This window comes from Pan paniscus, chromosome 13 (assembly GCF_029289425.2).
Source record: "Pan paniscus chromosome 13, NHGRI_mPanPan1-v2.0_pri, whole genome shotgun sequence".
Lineage (NCBI taxonomy): Eukaryota > Metazoa > Chordata > Mammalia > Primates > Hominidae > Pan > Pan paniscus.
In genome coordinates this window covers 118,738,009-118,752,471 of record NC_073262.2, presented here as the reverse complement: position 1 = coordinate 118,752,471, position 14,463 = coordinate 118,738,009, and the positions used below count along the sequence as shown (strand labels likewise).

Below are 14,463 nucleotides of genomic sequence, written 5' to 3'. Positions count from 1 at the left end.
AAAATGCATGTATGTCCAATTCCAACCAAGAATAAGATGGATAAAGGAGATAGTCTCTTCCATAGTCTCTAGCTGGATGGTTGAAAAAGCAGTTTGCTTTATTGTTACACGGTACTTCAAGGAATTCACTTTCCTTAAATCATTTTGCCTTTCCAACGCCCACGTAAAGTAAGTAGGCTATGAACTCTTTACATTGCAGGTTTTTTTTTTTTCACTCAAACTGCTTTGTGATCAAAAGTTAAAAAAAAAAATCACTATACCATAGTATGCTACTTTCTAAAACCTTAATAGGATGATAAGAAGATACTGACTATCTCAGATCTGAGACCACTTTCTATAATTAATAATGTTTTTTGTAGATGTGTAAAAAAAAAAAGGGCCCAAAAAATGTATCCCAAGCTTGGCATAATGAAGAAATCTACTATTTCATCTTTTGCAATTTGACTTGTTAATTTCTCATGGTATCTATATATTCCTGAACTTCACTGACACAGGTCCTGGAAATAAATGAGAAACATGTGCCAAGAACACAAACTTTAAAAAGGGTGATTAAGGGTGGGTGTACTATTTCTTTAATAAAACTCAGAATATTAAGCAATGACTAATTCGAGAGTGGCCCAGAAAAAGGAAACATTTGGGAGACCTCTAATCAAAAGAGAAATTTACGTGGGTACAATTAAAAATTCCCATCAATGTTTTCAATTCTTACCTGAATGAATAAATTTCATCCAACCCATCTTCACCTTCTAAAGATATCATCACCATTTTCACTATCTCAAGACCTTCTTTTTGCTGTTCGGTAATTCCTTTTAGTGGAAAGCAAGGCCCATGGCCACCTAAGCGAAAGGGGCCATCTCCTCTGTCCCCACTTCCATCTTCCTTGCCAAGTGAGAAAGGCAAGCTATTAAGAAAGATCAAAAGTAGTTAGTGTTCTAATCCTGTAACTGTAACTCATCAGCTATGAGAAAATGAGCACATCAGTCAACCTTATCAAGTTTCAAATTTCTCATCTGTCAAACGACTCTTACCTACCTTAGCCAATATTCTCCCAGTTTCAAGTGACTGAAACCTCTTTGGTTTGTAAAAGGGGAAAATCACTGGCTACTACATACAAGTAACTGAAAGGGCAGGGTGGCACAAGGCCTTAGGAAGTCCAGACCCAGGGTCTCAACTGTGGCAAGGATTACTCTCTCTGTCTCTATTTTACCTTCATTTGCCTTTATGCTGGCTTCACTCTCTCCAACTGGCCTCTTCCACACTGTAACGGTCTACACGTGTCCCCCAAAATCATTATTTTGAAACCTAATCACCAATATGATACTATTAAGACAGAGGCCCTTTAGGAGGTAATGAAGTCCTGAGGGTGGGGAACTCATAAATGGAATTAGCGACCTTAAAAAAAATGGTTGAAGGGAGAGGCTTTTTGCCATTTTTGCCTTTTATGTCCTTCCACCACGTGAGAACAGTGTTAGCCCTTTTGACATGGGATGACACAGCAATAAGGCACCATCTTGAGAGCAGAGATCTCTCAGCAGACACCAAATCTGTTAGTGCTGTGATCTTGGACTTCCCGGCCTCCAGAACTGTGAGAAATAAATTTGTTTTTAAGGTGATTTCTCATTTTATTTGCTACACTTAAAATAAGGCTGTTTACAATTTTTCTTCATATACTTAGCAAATACAGCATGATGTAATTTGCATGTCCTGCATTTATCAGGTAAAAAGTTTCCAGGGAGGAAAGTGTGAGACACAGGGTTTGCATCAGGTTACTCCTGTTTCCAAAGCAATAACCAGAAAAGGACAAATGTCGTAAAAGTGAAGAGAAAGGAAGTTATCCTGGAAAAAGAAATAATAACTATTCTGTCTATTCTGCATTAGATCAGAAATAAGCTTCCTCAGTAGTCAGTAGAAGAAACTAAAAACTATGCCAGGCACAGTGGCTCATGCCTGTAATCCCAGCACTTTGGGAGGGCGAGGCAGGTGGATCACTTGAGGTCCAGAGTTCAAGACCAGCCTGGCCAACATGGTAAAACCCCATCTCTACTAAAAATACAAATATTAGCCGGGCGTGGTGGCACACACCTGAAATCCCAGCTACTAGGGAGGCTGAGACAGGAGAACTGCTTGAGCCTGGGAGGCGGAGGTTGCAGTGAGCCGAGATTGCACCACTGCACTCCAGCCTGGGCAACAGTGCGAGACTCCATCTCAAAAACAAACAAACAACAACCAAGAAAAACTAAAAAATGCTGGGTGTGGTAACATGCATCTATAGTCTCAGCTATACAGAAGGCTCAGGTAGGAGGTTCACTTGAACCCAAGAGTTTTAGGCTGCAGTGAGCTATAACTATGCCACTACAGAAGACCTCGTTTCTAAAAAAAAAAATTAAAAATAAATTAAAAACAGAACACAGGGCTTCTCTGAGCTGCTGGTATTTTTTTAGTCCAATTACAACAATCAGCTGTACATGGAATACACCAAACAGTAAAACTATGAACTCTACTTTGTATGCTGGAGGTTTGTAGCACAGGAAGAAAGCATATTACCAAGAAAAAAATACAACCAAATAAAAAGCAAATAGAAGCAAAGGCTATGCTTCCTCTTCTGCACTTTTCTGTATTGCTTATGGAAAAAAAGAGTAGCTCTTTCGAATGACATTCACTGAAATGCAGTCTGCTTCTAACATGTAAAGGCATCCTGAGATTATGAAAAAGTACCAGAAGCTGAGCTGGGCTTCTGAAGTACTGAGAAAAACCTCAACTCAGTAAGAAGTGTCACTTAAAAGCACTTAATTTCTCTGAAGTACCATCTTAACAAGTATTGGTTTGATGGGTTATTCTGAACTCTTTTTCCACAGTCGTACAGAAAGGAGATGTCGCTCTGTAGTCTTAAGAGAAGACTACTCACACATGCAAAACAAGTTCTTAATACCCCCAGGCAGGCATTTTATGAAGCCAAAGGCTTACCACTCTAACCTAGAGGCTTCTTGGCATAGCTCTCAATTTGAAAAACGAGTATTCCCAGAAGATTAATAATTCAACATTCTATACCATCACTCAACTTTCACCAAAAATAGGACAAGAAAAAATATGTTTCAAATGCAGCAAGAAGGGTTAGTGTAGTGAAAAGAAATTTTTGTTAGGGATATAACACAGAAAGTAAATCCCGGAGGGAATATTCAAGTTACTTTTTGAGGAAGAATTCTCTCCCTAATAAATTGTGAAATACATATTTTTCCCCTGAAGTTTTATACTCCATCTCTGAATTAACATAAGCAAATTAAATTTTATATATGTGTCTACAACTTTTGGATCTGAAAAGAGTTAAACATAAACATGTTATGTATTTAGAATGATTCCCAAGTTGGCATTCCAGTCTACCCTAAAACATGCACTCTGTATAGGACACAGTTCTCTAGCGCTGTTTAAGAAAAAAAAAAATCCATCAATCTGCTGTTTGGGTAAAGCCTTCTATGCAGGAAGGAGACAAATTGAATATCCTCAAAGGGTTCTTCTAATCCTCAATTCTTTGAGTCTAAGAACACTAAACAATGATCTGCCACTAAGCTCAATTCTTCTGGATCGCTGACTTTCATCTTTTTGTCACGACCACTCAGAACAGTTCCTAGAACACAGAGAGTAACCAGCAAATGTTTGCTGAGTAGTCAGTCATCTGACAGATTCAGCCTTGGAGCAGAAAGCGAAAATTCCCATAAACCAAGTACTCTATACAGAGGGCCCATTCACTATATTAGGAAATCATAGGATTTGTCTACATGCATTATTCTTAGGATCTTACAAGAATTGCAGGGAGATGTCACATTTCTTCAAGCTATGAATTATAATATCCAGCTGACTTTTGCTGAATCGGCTGCTGAGGTCAGTGAATATTTCAATATGCCTCTTCTCAAACTTCTTTCCTCTAAAAGAGAGAGTTATCATATTAAGAAATCATTCTCCTGAATTATTTTTCTACAAATTCAAATACACTTGGTCACTGAGGAGAGAAGCTTAGAAATGGATCTAGAGTTAATAAATGTGATTACATTCTAGTAGTCCAATTAAGTTCTTATTCAATTCATAATCAACCCTGATACACTTTATACTTTGAACATCTTGGCCAAAATTTCTGGGTATTATGGAAATGTTATGTTTCTGGATTCCAAACTCAAATGTGATGAAAAAATATCCCTTCCCAGCCTCCACATAGGCAGAATGTAAACAAAGAATTCTCCCAGCATACTCTAACTTCAGCCTTGCTCAGGTTCACTTTCTAAATATCCTGCTCTGACTCCATGCACAGATTTTGTGTGGCAAGATTTGGCAGAGGATGTACAGAGATTGAGAAATGATTACACAGATTTAGGTCTGGGATTTTAGTGCAAATGATTTTCCTGACAGGCAAGAGGTATGTGTACATGCACATATATGTCTCCAGAGATACACTTCCAAGGCACAATAATTAAATAAATACTGAATTAGGAAGCAGGCCAGGCATGGTGGTTCATGCCTGTAATCCTAACACTTTGGGAGGCCAAGATAGGAGGACTGCTTGAAGCCAAGAGTCTGAGAAAACCTGGGCAAAATAGTGAGACCGTCTCTGCAAAAATAAAAATTTTAAAATTAACTGGACTTGGGTGTGCACCTGTAGTCCCAGCTACTCAGGAGGCTGAGATGCAAGGATCTCTTGAGCCCAGGAGATCAAGCTGAGGTTGCTGTGAGCTATATTGGCACCACCGCACTCTAGTCTGGGTGACAGAACAAGACCCCAACTCAAAAAAAAAAAAACAACAAAAAACATACACACACACAACAAAAAAGGGAAGTTGGCCAGAGTTACTATGCACTTAATATCAATGACATATGGCTTATACCACTTAGTGTTTTTTAAAATTCCTGGTAATCAGCTTAAGTCTAATAGGAAGTAAACTGAAATAAGCCAAATGTTTTATTTCTCCCAGAGAAATACTCACCGAGTATAGCCCTTCCCCTTTTAAAACTTTTAAAAAACAGAGAGGTTGGACCGAACCATTCAATTCTATAAAATGTTTCTCTTGTCACACAAACATGCAGCTTGATTAACAATGAATCACAAAGTACATTCAATACATTAACCCATACAATTTTTGCAAAAAGATTCTCTTCCAGCTCTCTTCCTTGGAACACTTACATTGTTTCATGTTGAATCACATCCATGCTCACGATTAGTGCATCCAGGACTCAGCTAGTTAAGGATAGGGATATCACCAAACAGTCTCTTCATGTGAACACGCAACTCTTTCCAATGAAGTCCACCATGCTGGAAATTGTGGACACTGAACTATGTGATGACTTAAAGTACTTGCCTGAGTGCCCTTCTTCCAAAGTTCACTAACATATATTCATACATTCTATATATCAAACTATATATTCTGCCAAAAACAACCAAGAAATATAAACAAAAGGTAACCTAACACATTGCATTCATTTAACCAAAAATTATGTCATTTAATAGTATCTAGAACCCATTTTTGGTGGCCACAGTCCATTCTTAAATATGAAGCGAACCATAATGTAGCATTTGCAAGTCACTCCTAACACAACAGCACTTCCCAGTGATCAGGAATAGCACTACTAACTGATTAGAAAAAGAACAAGAGTGATGATCCCTTAAAATTAGGGGACCTGTGGAGTAAACTGGAAATCTCACTTTGGGTATCAATCTGATTTCTGGCACAAAAACATCTTCCATCCAGAAAAAAAGGAGAGAACATTGGGAGGATGCTCTTTCAAAAATATTTTTTATCCGCCTCCAAACATTTCTAACGAGCACCACTAAAACCCTCTGCATATAGTCAATGCTCACATATACTCCCTAGGATCTTCCCCCTTCCTATGCCTCCCAACCTCTCAGTATCACCCATGCAGAGAACAGGGAAGTGAGTGGAGGGCTGGGAGCCCAGGCACTGTTTTAAACTGATTAATTTCACATTAAACCCTATTAACACATTACCTCCCCCTCCTCAGAGCAAAATATACCCATATACTCATAGCTGAAACTCTGGGGGTGTCTCATCAAACTGCTGTACGATTCCCAGAATAAAGGAAATTTCTTAAAGTCTTCTCTGGCAGAAAAAGGATACAGTCAGCCTGTTGAGAACCTGGTTGGATTTTGCTTTCAATGTCCTCCAGCAAATCAAAATCTGGTAGCATCAGATGTCTGTGCACTGTGATGTTCTGATACTGATCCCCGCCAGAAAGGGGATTGTCAGTGCCATCCGTACCAAACAGGACTAAAGCAATCTCATCCTTGTTCTCAGCAAACACCTAGAAAAAAATGTCAGATGGCTGAAAACCATATTAGAACAATCTGGAAGCAATAAAATACCTAACCTTCAGGGAGCAGGACAACCAAACCTCCCTATGGCAGGTCCCTGGGGCCATATAGTATTGGGCGGGATGAAACATGAGACTTACAGACAATGACAATTCTTAGGTTCTAAACAGATGTTTTTCATTGACTATAAGTCTCACCCTTCATTTCAGCAGAAGTTGAGGTGTGGAAATAGGAGGGTAGTAAGTGTTCTTGATGATTTCCAGCCAAATCAAACTGTAATTCTCAATTAGAGAACCAAAAATGGGTAATGTGAAAAGATTTTAGTATGTCTTTTATGGAATGTCTAAGGTTTAAATTTTCCAGAGGTTAAAAAAAAAAGTGCAGGATAGCCTATATCCCAGCAATTTCAGGGGCAGGCATATACAGTATACCCTAGAAAAATTATGTACAGATAGGAAGTTTACACTTCAGCACTGTTTATGATAGGACAAAAACTGGAAGCAAACTATCAAACAGGAGAATGCAAGAATACATTGCAGAATATTTATACAACGAAATATCATACTCCAGTAAAAATGAATAAATTTGTGCAACACGTATCAACATGAATAGATCTAAAATAAGTTGATAAAAGATATGCTGCAGAATTACATGTAGCATATAAAACCATTTACACTTTTGACAGCTTTATACAATACTAAGTATTTATGAATATATACTTATGTCCAAGTATAAAATATACATGGTAATAACTACCAAAATCCTGAGAAAAGGAGAAGAGAAAAAAAGGGTAAGGAAGGGCCTCCAGGTTTATCTGTAACACTTTATTAAAAAAAAATCAAACAAATATGAAACATTAGGATTTACAGCATAAGACAATGGGAAAATTGGTTACCTGTATATTCTCCATATTTGCCTATTTTATGAAATATTTCATAATGAAATATAAAAACAAAAAATAGTATCTGACACAAAAGACACTCCTGTCTAATTATTAACATAGGCCTTTTTACATTGATGGGGAAGAGTGCTGTATGGAGAGATAAAGGAATTCTGTCATTCTTCATTTTTGTAGGGTCTGTTTAATCCTTTAGTCTGTAAACAACACAACAATTCCCAGTTGTACATGGACTAACGGTTTCTGGGTGCCTGCTGCTGGATTCAAGCATGCGTAGCATACTGGCTGGGCAGGTATCTGCCGCCTAGACGAGCATCCATCTTAAGGCAAGGTAATCTTGCCCTAGACAAAATCTCAGTCATGGGAGGGGAGGAAATTCTGAATGTAGTATGGGACTGGCACTAAGTTCCTGATTCTGACTTCCTGATTCTGACTCTTTCTCTCTACAACAAAAACAAACAAACAAAAAAACACCTATACTCTTGTTACTGGGGTGTAACTCGGCAGTTATCCAGAGAAACTCCGGAGTGGTGACTCCGCAGTAATCTCGGTTCTTGGTCTTCTCGAAGTAAACAATTGAAACGACAGACATAAGCAAGGTTTAAAGCAGGAGGAAAAATTTATTTTAAGCAAAGTGAGAGTTTACTGGAGAAAGCAGAGTACACTTGGAAAAGAACCAAGAGGGCCACGTGAAAAATCAAGTGCCCTGCGCCCTTCTTTGTTTAGTTTTTAGACCGCCCCGCCCCCCAACCACCGGCGCCATCTTTTCCCGGGCTTCCAGTCTCCTTTGTTCCTCCCTTGAGCAGCCCGAATTAATCAACGCATGCGCACTAGCCCTGCTACTGCTTAAGAGGGGGCCGCATGCGTAGTGTGGTTACTAGTCATGCGCATGCTCAGTAGCGGCAACTCGGCATTATTGGTCGAGCGCCCCCAGAGGCAGCTTTTATACCAGTTAAAGTTCACCATCTTGCTCTTTCACTGCGCATGCTCGAAACCTTAAGGATTATGGCTTGCTAACTCCAGGTGTTTTCTGTCTGTTAAGATTCCTGTAATTCCTGACACCAATCATGGCCACTTATTACCTTACAGTGATAGTTTTATGCCCGCCTGTCTTCCCCTCGATGATAACCTGACAGCTTTGGGGCCCCTCCCTTGCCCTGCTCATCACTTCAGAGGGACGGATTTCTAATTGCCTAACCATGGCTTCACAAATGCCCAACATTCTCGGGGGCCCTCTCTCCTGCCCTGCTCATGTCTACTTACCTTCTCTAACAGCATACTAGGGGACAGCCACACTACTTGAATTCCACCAACACAACTATAACCAAGAACAGGGTTAGAGCACCTTCCTTGACACAACACCTCAAGGACTCCAGGTCATCAAGATTTTTAAAAATCTAGAATGACAGGTGGGAAGTACTAGTGCCCAACGGAAGTGTAAACACACAGAAGAAACAGAAGTGTCCAGGAGGAGCAGCAGTAGACAGTGAAAGAAGCAGGAACTCATGGACTTAGCAAAAGTGGCAGTCATACCAAGTAGAAGGGGCAGAAATAAAAACAGCTGATGCTTACATAGTGTTTACAATATTCCAAGCACTATTCTAAGCACTTTATCTACATTAATTCTTTTATTCTTCAAAACTACCCTATGTGACAGGTATCATTATTCTCATTTTACACATGGGACACTGAGGCACTGTAGTAGCTAACCTCCAAGATAGCCACCATCCGTTCTTTCTCTCCTTGTATTTGCAGGCTACTCTTTTTATCAAGAGAGGGAGTCTAATTCTCCTCCCTTAAATGTGACCTAACCTTAGTGTCTTGCTTGACTAACAGAAAACAGAAACGACTTTCTGGGGCTTCTAAAAATAGGTCTTAAGAAGCCACATAGGCAGGGTCTCATAGAAAACCCATTCTTGGGATACTCCTTAGAACCAGCTGCTTCATGTGAGAATTGAAACTATACAGAAACCACATGTAGAGATTCTAACGGACAGCCCCAACTGAGCTCACAGCCACTAGAAAGCATCGTCTTCCAGCCATGTGAGTGAGCCATTTTGGACATCTGGTCCAGTTGAGCCTTTGGATGACTCCAGCCCCAGCTGCCATCTGATTGCAACTGCGTAAGAGGCCTCAATAGAGAATCACCCAACTGAGCAACCCAGTCATCCCACAGAACCATGAATGATGAATTTTTAAAATGTTACTTGAGACACTACATTTTGGGGTAGTTTATTACACAGCAAAAGATAACTGAACTAGTCACAAACAAGTTGAAGGACTTGTTCAACATCAGAAGGTTAGTAAATGACATGGCAGAGCAAGGATACAAACCCAAGCCATCTGTCTCTAGAGATTGTGCTTTTAAACATTACTTTTTACTGCCTCTTGTTTCCGATAAAAACTGTAGTATCTAGTGAAGGGGCCAAAACGAGGGAAGAAAAAATATCAGACTCTAGTGGTAGGTGAAGTTGTATGTGAGTACATGTAAGGAAACTCCCCAGAATCCCCCCAAACAGAGGGGCTGGACACTATAAGGAGGCTGGTATCTTGCATTAGTAGGTAGAGGCAACAAGCAGTTCAAACATGGGTTACAAGCTCAGTGTCAATCTGAAACTTACCTGTCGCTGTACAAACATGGTTATCACCTTCTTTGCTTGTTCAAATGGGGATTCTATACCAGGAATGGAGTTACTCATGGTAAAGCCCACGTCCATACACAGCACAACAGCTGCCTGGAAACAAAGTTCCAAAGAGTGTTTGAGAAAATAAGTCATAAGAAAAGACTGTAAGAATGTCCCTTGCTTATTGTATTCATGAACCTGTATCCGTATTTAGGAAAGGTGTGAAAAAGGGATGTGTTCTACATAAGAATGTGTGTAAGACATATAAATTTTCACTATGGAAAACCCTTAAATAGTCCTGATACTTTCTAAAAGCTACAGAAGTTTCTACCAGGAGAAGAACATGCTCCAGATAGCTGCCACTTCTTTGGCCTAAGCCCCAGAATAAACCCATGATGAGTACATATGATGCCAACCTGCAGGCCAGAGTTAAACCCATTTATGCCCAATATACATCAGACAAACTGCAGCTGACCTGCAGACCTACAAACATGAGAACAGATGCTTTCACTGTAAGTCACTGATTCGGGGCATAATTTGTTATGAAGCATTTTTGTCACAACAAGTGACTGCTAGAATCTATATATATGCTAAGAGGTATACCCTGACAATTTGAGTCAGTTTGTAAACTGATGATCTAAAATAAAGACACCAAATCTATTCTAGTAGAGGACACAGACAGATAACAAATAATACCAGAACAATGTTCCATGATAGAAGTATGCACTGGGCACTGAGAGACACAGGAGGAGCATCCACTCAAGACTGGTGGAGGGGATACCAGAGCGGTGAAGGGGCAGAAAAGGCTTCCTGAATGTGGACTTCCTTGGGTGAGTCTTAATGAGTAGGAGTCAATCATGTGAACAAGTAAGTGACAGACGGAATCACATAAGCTAAGGCACAAGCCATTACATAGCAATCACGTATGTAGGAGACTAAGAAAATAAGAGAAACATAACCTAAAAGGAATACATGTAAAGTTATTTATACCTGGCTTCCAAATTTTACCTGAACACAAGCTGGAAGAGACCTGGATTGATGGCAACTCACAATTTCAGTGTGAATTATAAAATTAATCAACAACGTGAAATGTCTTTTGCACCACATTCCCCACACCTATCTTACTTCATCGCCTAAATGTGTTGGTCTGTATCAACAGTGTAGTGAATTCAAGAAGAGAAAAGAAGGGTCTTCTGGTGAAAAAAGATAATAGCAATCGGGAGACCTGGGATCTAGTCCCATCTCTCCTACCCATTAGTTCTGAGTCCTTGGGAATGTCACTTAATCTCACTGTTAATAATACTAAAAGGTAGGAAACTGTTGGACTAGATGAGGTTTAAGGTCCTTTCTGGAGTTGACATTCCTTGACTCTGACTGATAGTCTCGCAGTGCTTTGTACCGATCAAACAAACTGTGAGCAGTTCTGGGCTAACATCTTACCAGGAAAATTAATTACAAATGAACATGAAATGAGCAGCTTAGGGAAGAATCTGAAGAATACGTGATGTAAAGAACAGTTGGAAAAAACTAGATATTTAAGTCAGATGAGAAGATTAAAGGGAACATAACAGTTTTCCTCCCCACCATTTTTTTTTTCCTTTTTTTTGAGACATGGTCTCACTGTCACCCAGGCTGGAGTACAGTGGCATGATCATGGCTCACTACCGCCTCCATCTCCCGGGCTCAAGTGATCCTGCTACCTCAGCCTTCCAAATAGCTGGGACCACAGATGCACCCCACCATGCCCAGCTAATTCTTAAATTTTTTTTGTAGAGATGGGGTCTCACTGTGCTGCCCAGGCTGGTCTCGAACTCCTTGGCTTAAGCAATCCTCCCACCTCCGCCTCCCAAAGTGCTAGGATTACAGGTATGGGCCACCGTGTCTGGCCTCCCCCCAGATATTTGACAACTGTTGTATAAAAGGATTGGTCTGCCAAGAAAGACAACAGGATCAACAGATGGAAGTTACAGGGAGACTGATGCGACTCCATACGAGGGATAAAAAATAACATTTAGAAGTGATCAATAAAGAAACTACTCTTTTTTAAGTGATCTCTTGACCCTAGAAATGTTTTAAAAACCTGAATGAATTCCTATCAGGGAAGTTATAGATGATTTCTAAATGTGGTTATATCTCAGGCAACACATGAAAAGAAAAGATTATTTTTCACTAGTTTACAAACAACACAATGCACTAAGAGATTTCTGAAGTAAAATTAGATTATTTGGAAAAAAAAACGTGCTAATAAACCACAAAATTCCTTTGAGAACAGTAAAATGCACATCCCAGTTTCAATGCCTGGGGCATAATAACCTAAAAAAACTTAAGAGTCACAAAATATGCTGCTGCACTTATTTGATACACACCCACAAAAGCTACTTTTAAACCAGAAAACTCTAGAGGACTAAAGCACTTTTGTCATGAATTAGGTATCCAGTAAATGCCATCAAAGGGTTTCAAATATGGAACTTATTGTCTGGAAGCAGAATGGTCTATATTTCTGAGTTCCTATCTGGCAGCAGTAAGAAAACTGAGAAAGAGAAACTGGGTAGCATAGCAACTCTTCATTTCTATACCGAAGCAATACAGGCTGTTAGAATTTTACTTCCAGTTCATTTGCGACAAACAGCTCCTCCACTAGAGCTACAAAGTTTTCAGCAGCTGAAAGAGGACGAACAAAGGAGGTGAGTGGCATTATTAAAAGTTCATGATCGTTTTAATCAACATTTCTCAATGAGGAGTTGAGGGAACTAGGGATCAGTTGCTCAAACTCGTATCTTGTTTATCTGTATTGAATAAATTCATTAATCCCTGGAACCACATCTCCCTCTAGTGACCCTTCAGAGACAACTACCACTCTTTTATGTTGAAAAAACAAAATCACTTGAAAATTCATTGTAATTTCTGTTACTGATCTGGGACACCAATGGTCATAGATTTCTAGCAACACAGGGGTTCTCCAGGGCCCTGAAACCAGACAGCTTGGATTCAAATCCGGATTTCACCACGAAAAGCCCACAGTTCTTTATTCCTCGGTTTTCCCACTTGCAAAATGGGGATAGTTTTCACTTCAAGGGGTTGTGAAGATTAAATGAGATAAGAATAAAAGGTTTAGATCCGTCCCTCACAGAGTGGGCTTTCAATAAATGCGGGATACTACGTTATTATAAAGCTAATAATACGACGCTTTAAATTTTAAGTTATTTTAGTCACAGATAGTCCCTCTCAAGTTTTACAACAAGCCCTGTGGGATAGTTGCTTTATCACAGCTAATTTTCATTTTCATAGAGATCTTAAGAACCCAGGCTCGGAAGTAATAGAGGAAGTGGGGCTAGGGAGTGGAATGGGATAAAGGGAGAGAGAGGGGAGGCGGGTGGGGAGGCAGGTGAGACAAAGAGCAGGTAGAGAGGGAGAAGAGGGATGGGATGGGTGGGTAATGGAAGAGGTGGAGTCAGCGAGGCTCAAATTCAGGTCTTGGAACCCCAAATCTCCAGCTTTTCTCATAGCGCATCCCTCAGTCCCGGCCCTCCTGACTGAGCCCACCACCATGATCTTCTCTTGCCCCATTCTTTGGCTTGACCGCGATCCCACGATTCCTGCTTCCGAACCACCCTCTCCGGATCCCCAGTCCGGGTAAAGCCCAAGTCCATGGCTTTCTTTATACCTTATTCCCCGACCGCACCATGTTGCCGGTCCTCAGGCGCTTTGGTCGCTTCTTCCGGGCGGGAACCTGCCGTGTCGCAACTCGCTTCCGGTGGACAAGCGGCAGATAGCGGAAAGAGCCGCTTCGTTTCCTGCTAGGCCTGAAAGGGGCGGGGAAACTGTGCCCCGGAACTCTGAGCATGCGCAGATTCCCGCCGAGCTTGCGCAGATTCCCGGCGAGCTCGCGCAGATTCCCGGCGAGCATGCGCAGATTCCCGCCGAGCATGCGCAGATTCCCGCCGAGCATGAGCAGATTCCCGCCGAGCATGCGCAGATTCCCGCCGAGCATGCGCAGATTCTCTCCATTCCGCCGTAGTCGGGAGCGTGTGGTGTTTGAGCCGCCTGAAACGCTAGTACGACAGATTTACTTAAAGATTCACTTAATCACTTAAAGATTCACTTCCCTTTTCTCTCATTGAGAATAACACCTAAGGCATTTTTGTGTCAGAGCTCTGGAGTTAGATTTCTTTTCTTTTTTTTTACTTTTTTAAAAAATCTTTTTTCCTTTAATTTCATTTTTTCATTTATTTTTTATAATTTTTGATTTTTTTTCTCATCACTTGTGGGTTTTTTTCTACTTTTTATTTTTGGTTATTGTGGAGTTAGATTTTCTTGAGTATGAGTATGAATGCAGAAAGTCACTTAACTTCTCTAAAAGACTCAGTTTCTTCTAAAAAGTGTGATAATGAAACACTTCACCGATGTGATAACCTTAGAGCCAACTGGGGAAGAAGAGTAGGACGTCCCCAGGAGCACAAAAGTAGAAGGGAGATTCTACTCTGCAGAGAAAATGGGATGCACAAACGCCTGGAGGCATGAGACTTTATCTGCTAAGGCTCTCCCAGTAGTTAGCAGTGGCTCCAGCTTGGAAGGGAGGAGTCAAGGTTTAATTTAGAAGACAAGTCTAGGGAGATATAGAAATAGCA

The 14,463-nt window shown here is 40.5% G+C and overlaps 1 protein-coding gene across 1 annotated transcript in view; it reads right to left on the bottom strand.

The window, feature by feature from the left end:
• The window catches only part of XRCC5 (X-ray repair cross complementing 5), a 97,055-nt gene extending 83,275 nt beyond the window's left edge, over positions 1-13,780 (bottom strand). Inside the window, exons 1-6 of the mRNA XM_024927953.4 lie at positions 13,500-13,780; positions 9,833-9,946; positions 6,120-6,303; positions 5,168-5,216; positions 3,797-3,919; positions 710-901 (exon numbers count right to left, since the gene is read on the bottom strand). Of these exons, the coding sequence (XP_024783721.2) occupies positions 710-901; positions 3,797-3,919; positions 5,168-5,216; positions 6,120-6,303; positions 9,833-9,946; positions 13,500-13,763 (926 nt within the window). The 5' untranslated portion in view covers positions 13,764-13,780. The remainder of the gene's footprint in view (positions 1-709; positions 902-3,796; positions 3,920-5,167; positions 5,217-6,119; positions 6,304-9,832; positions 9,947-13,499) is intronic.
• Between the last annotated feature and the right edge of the window lie 683 nt (positions 13,781-14,463).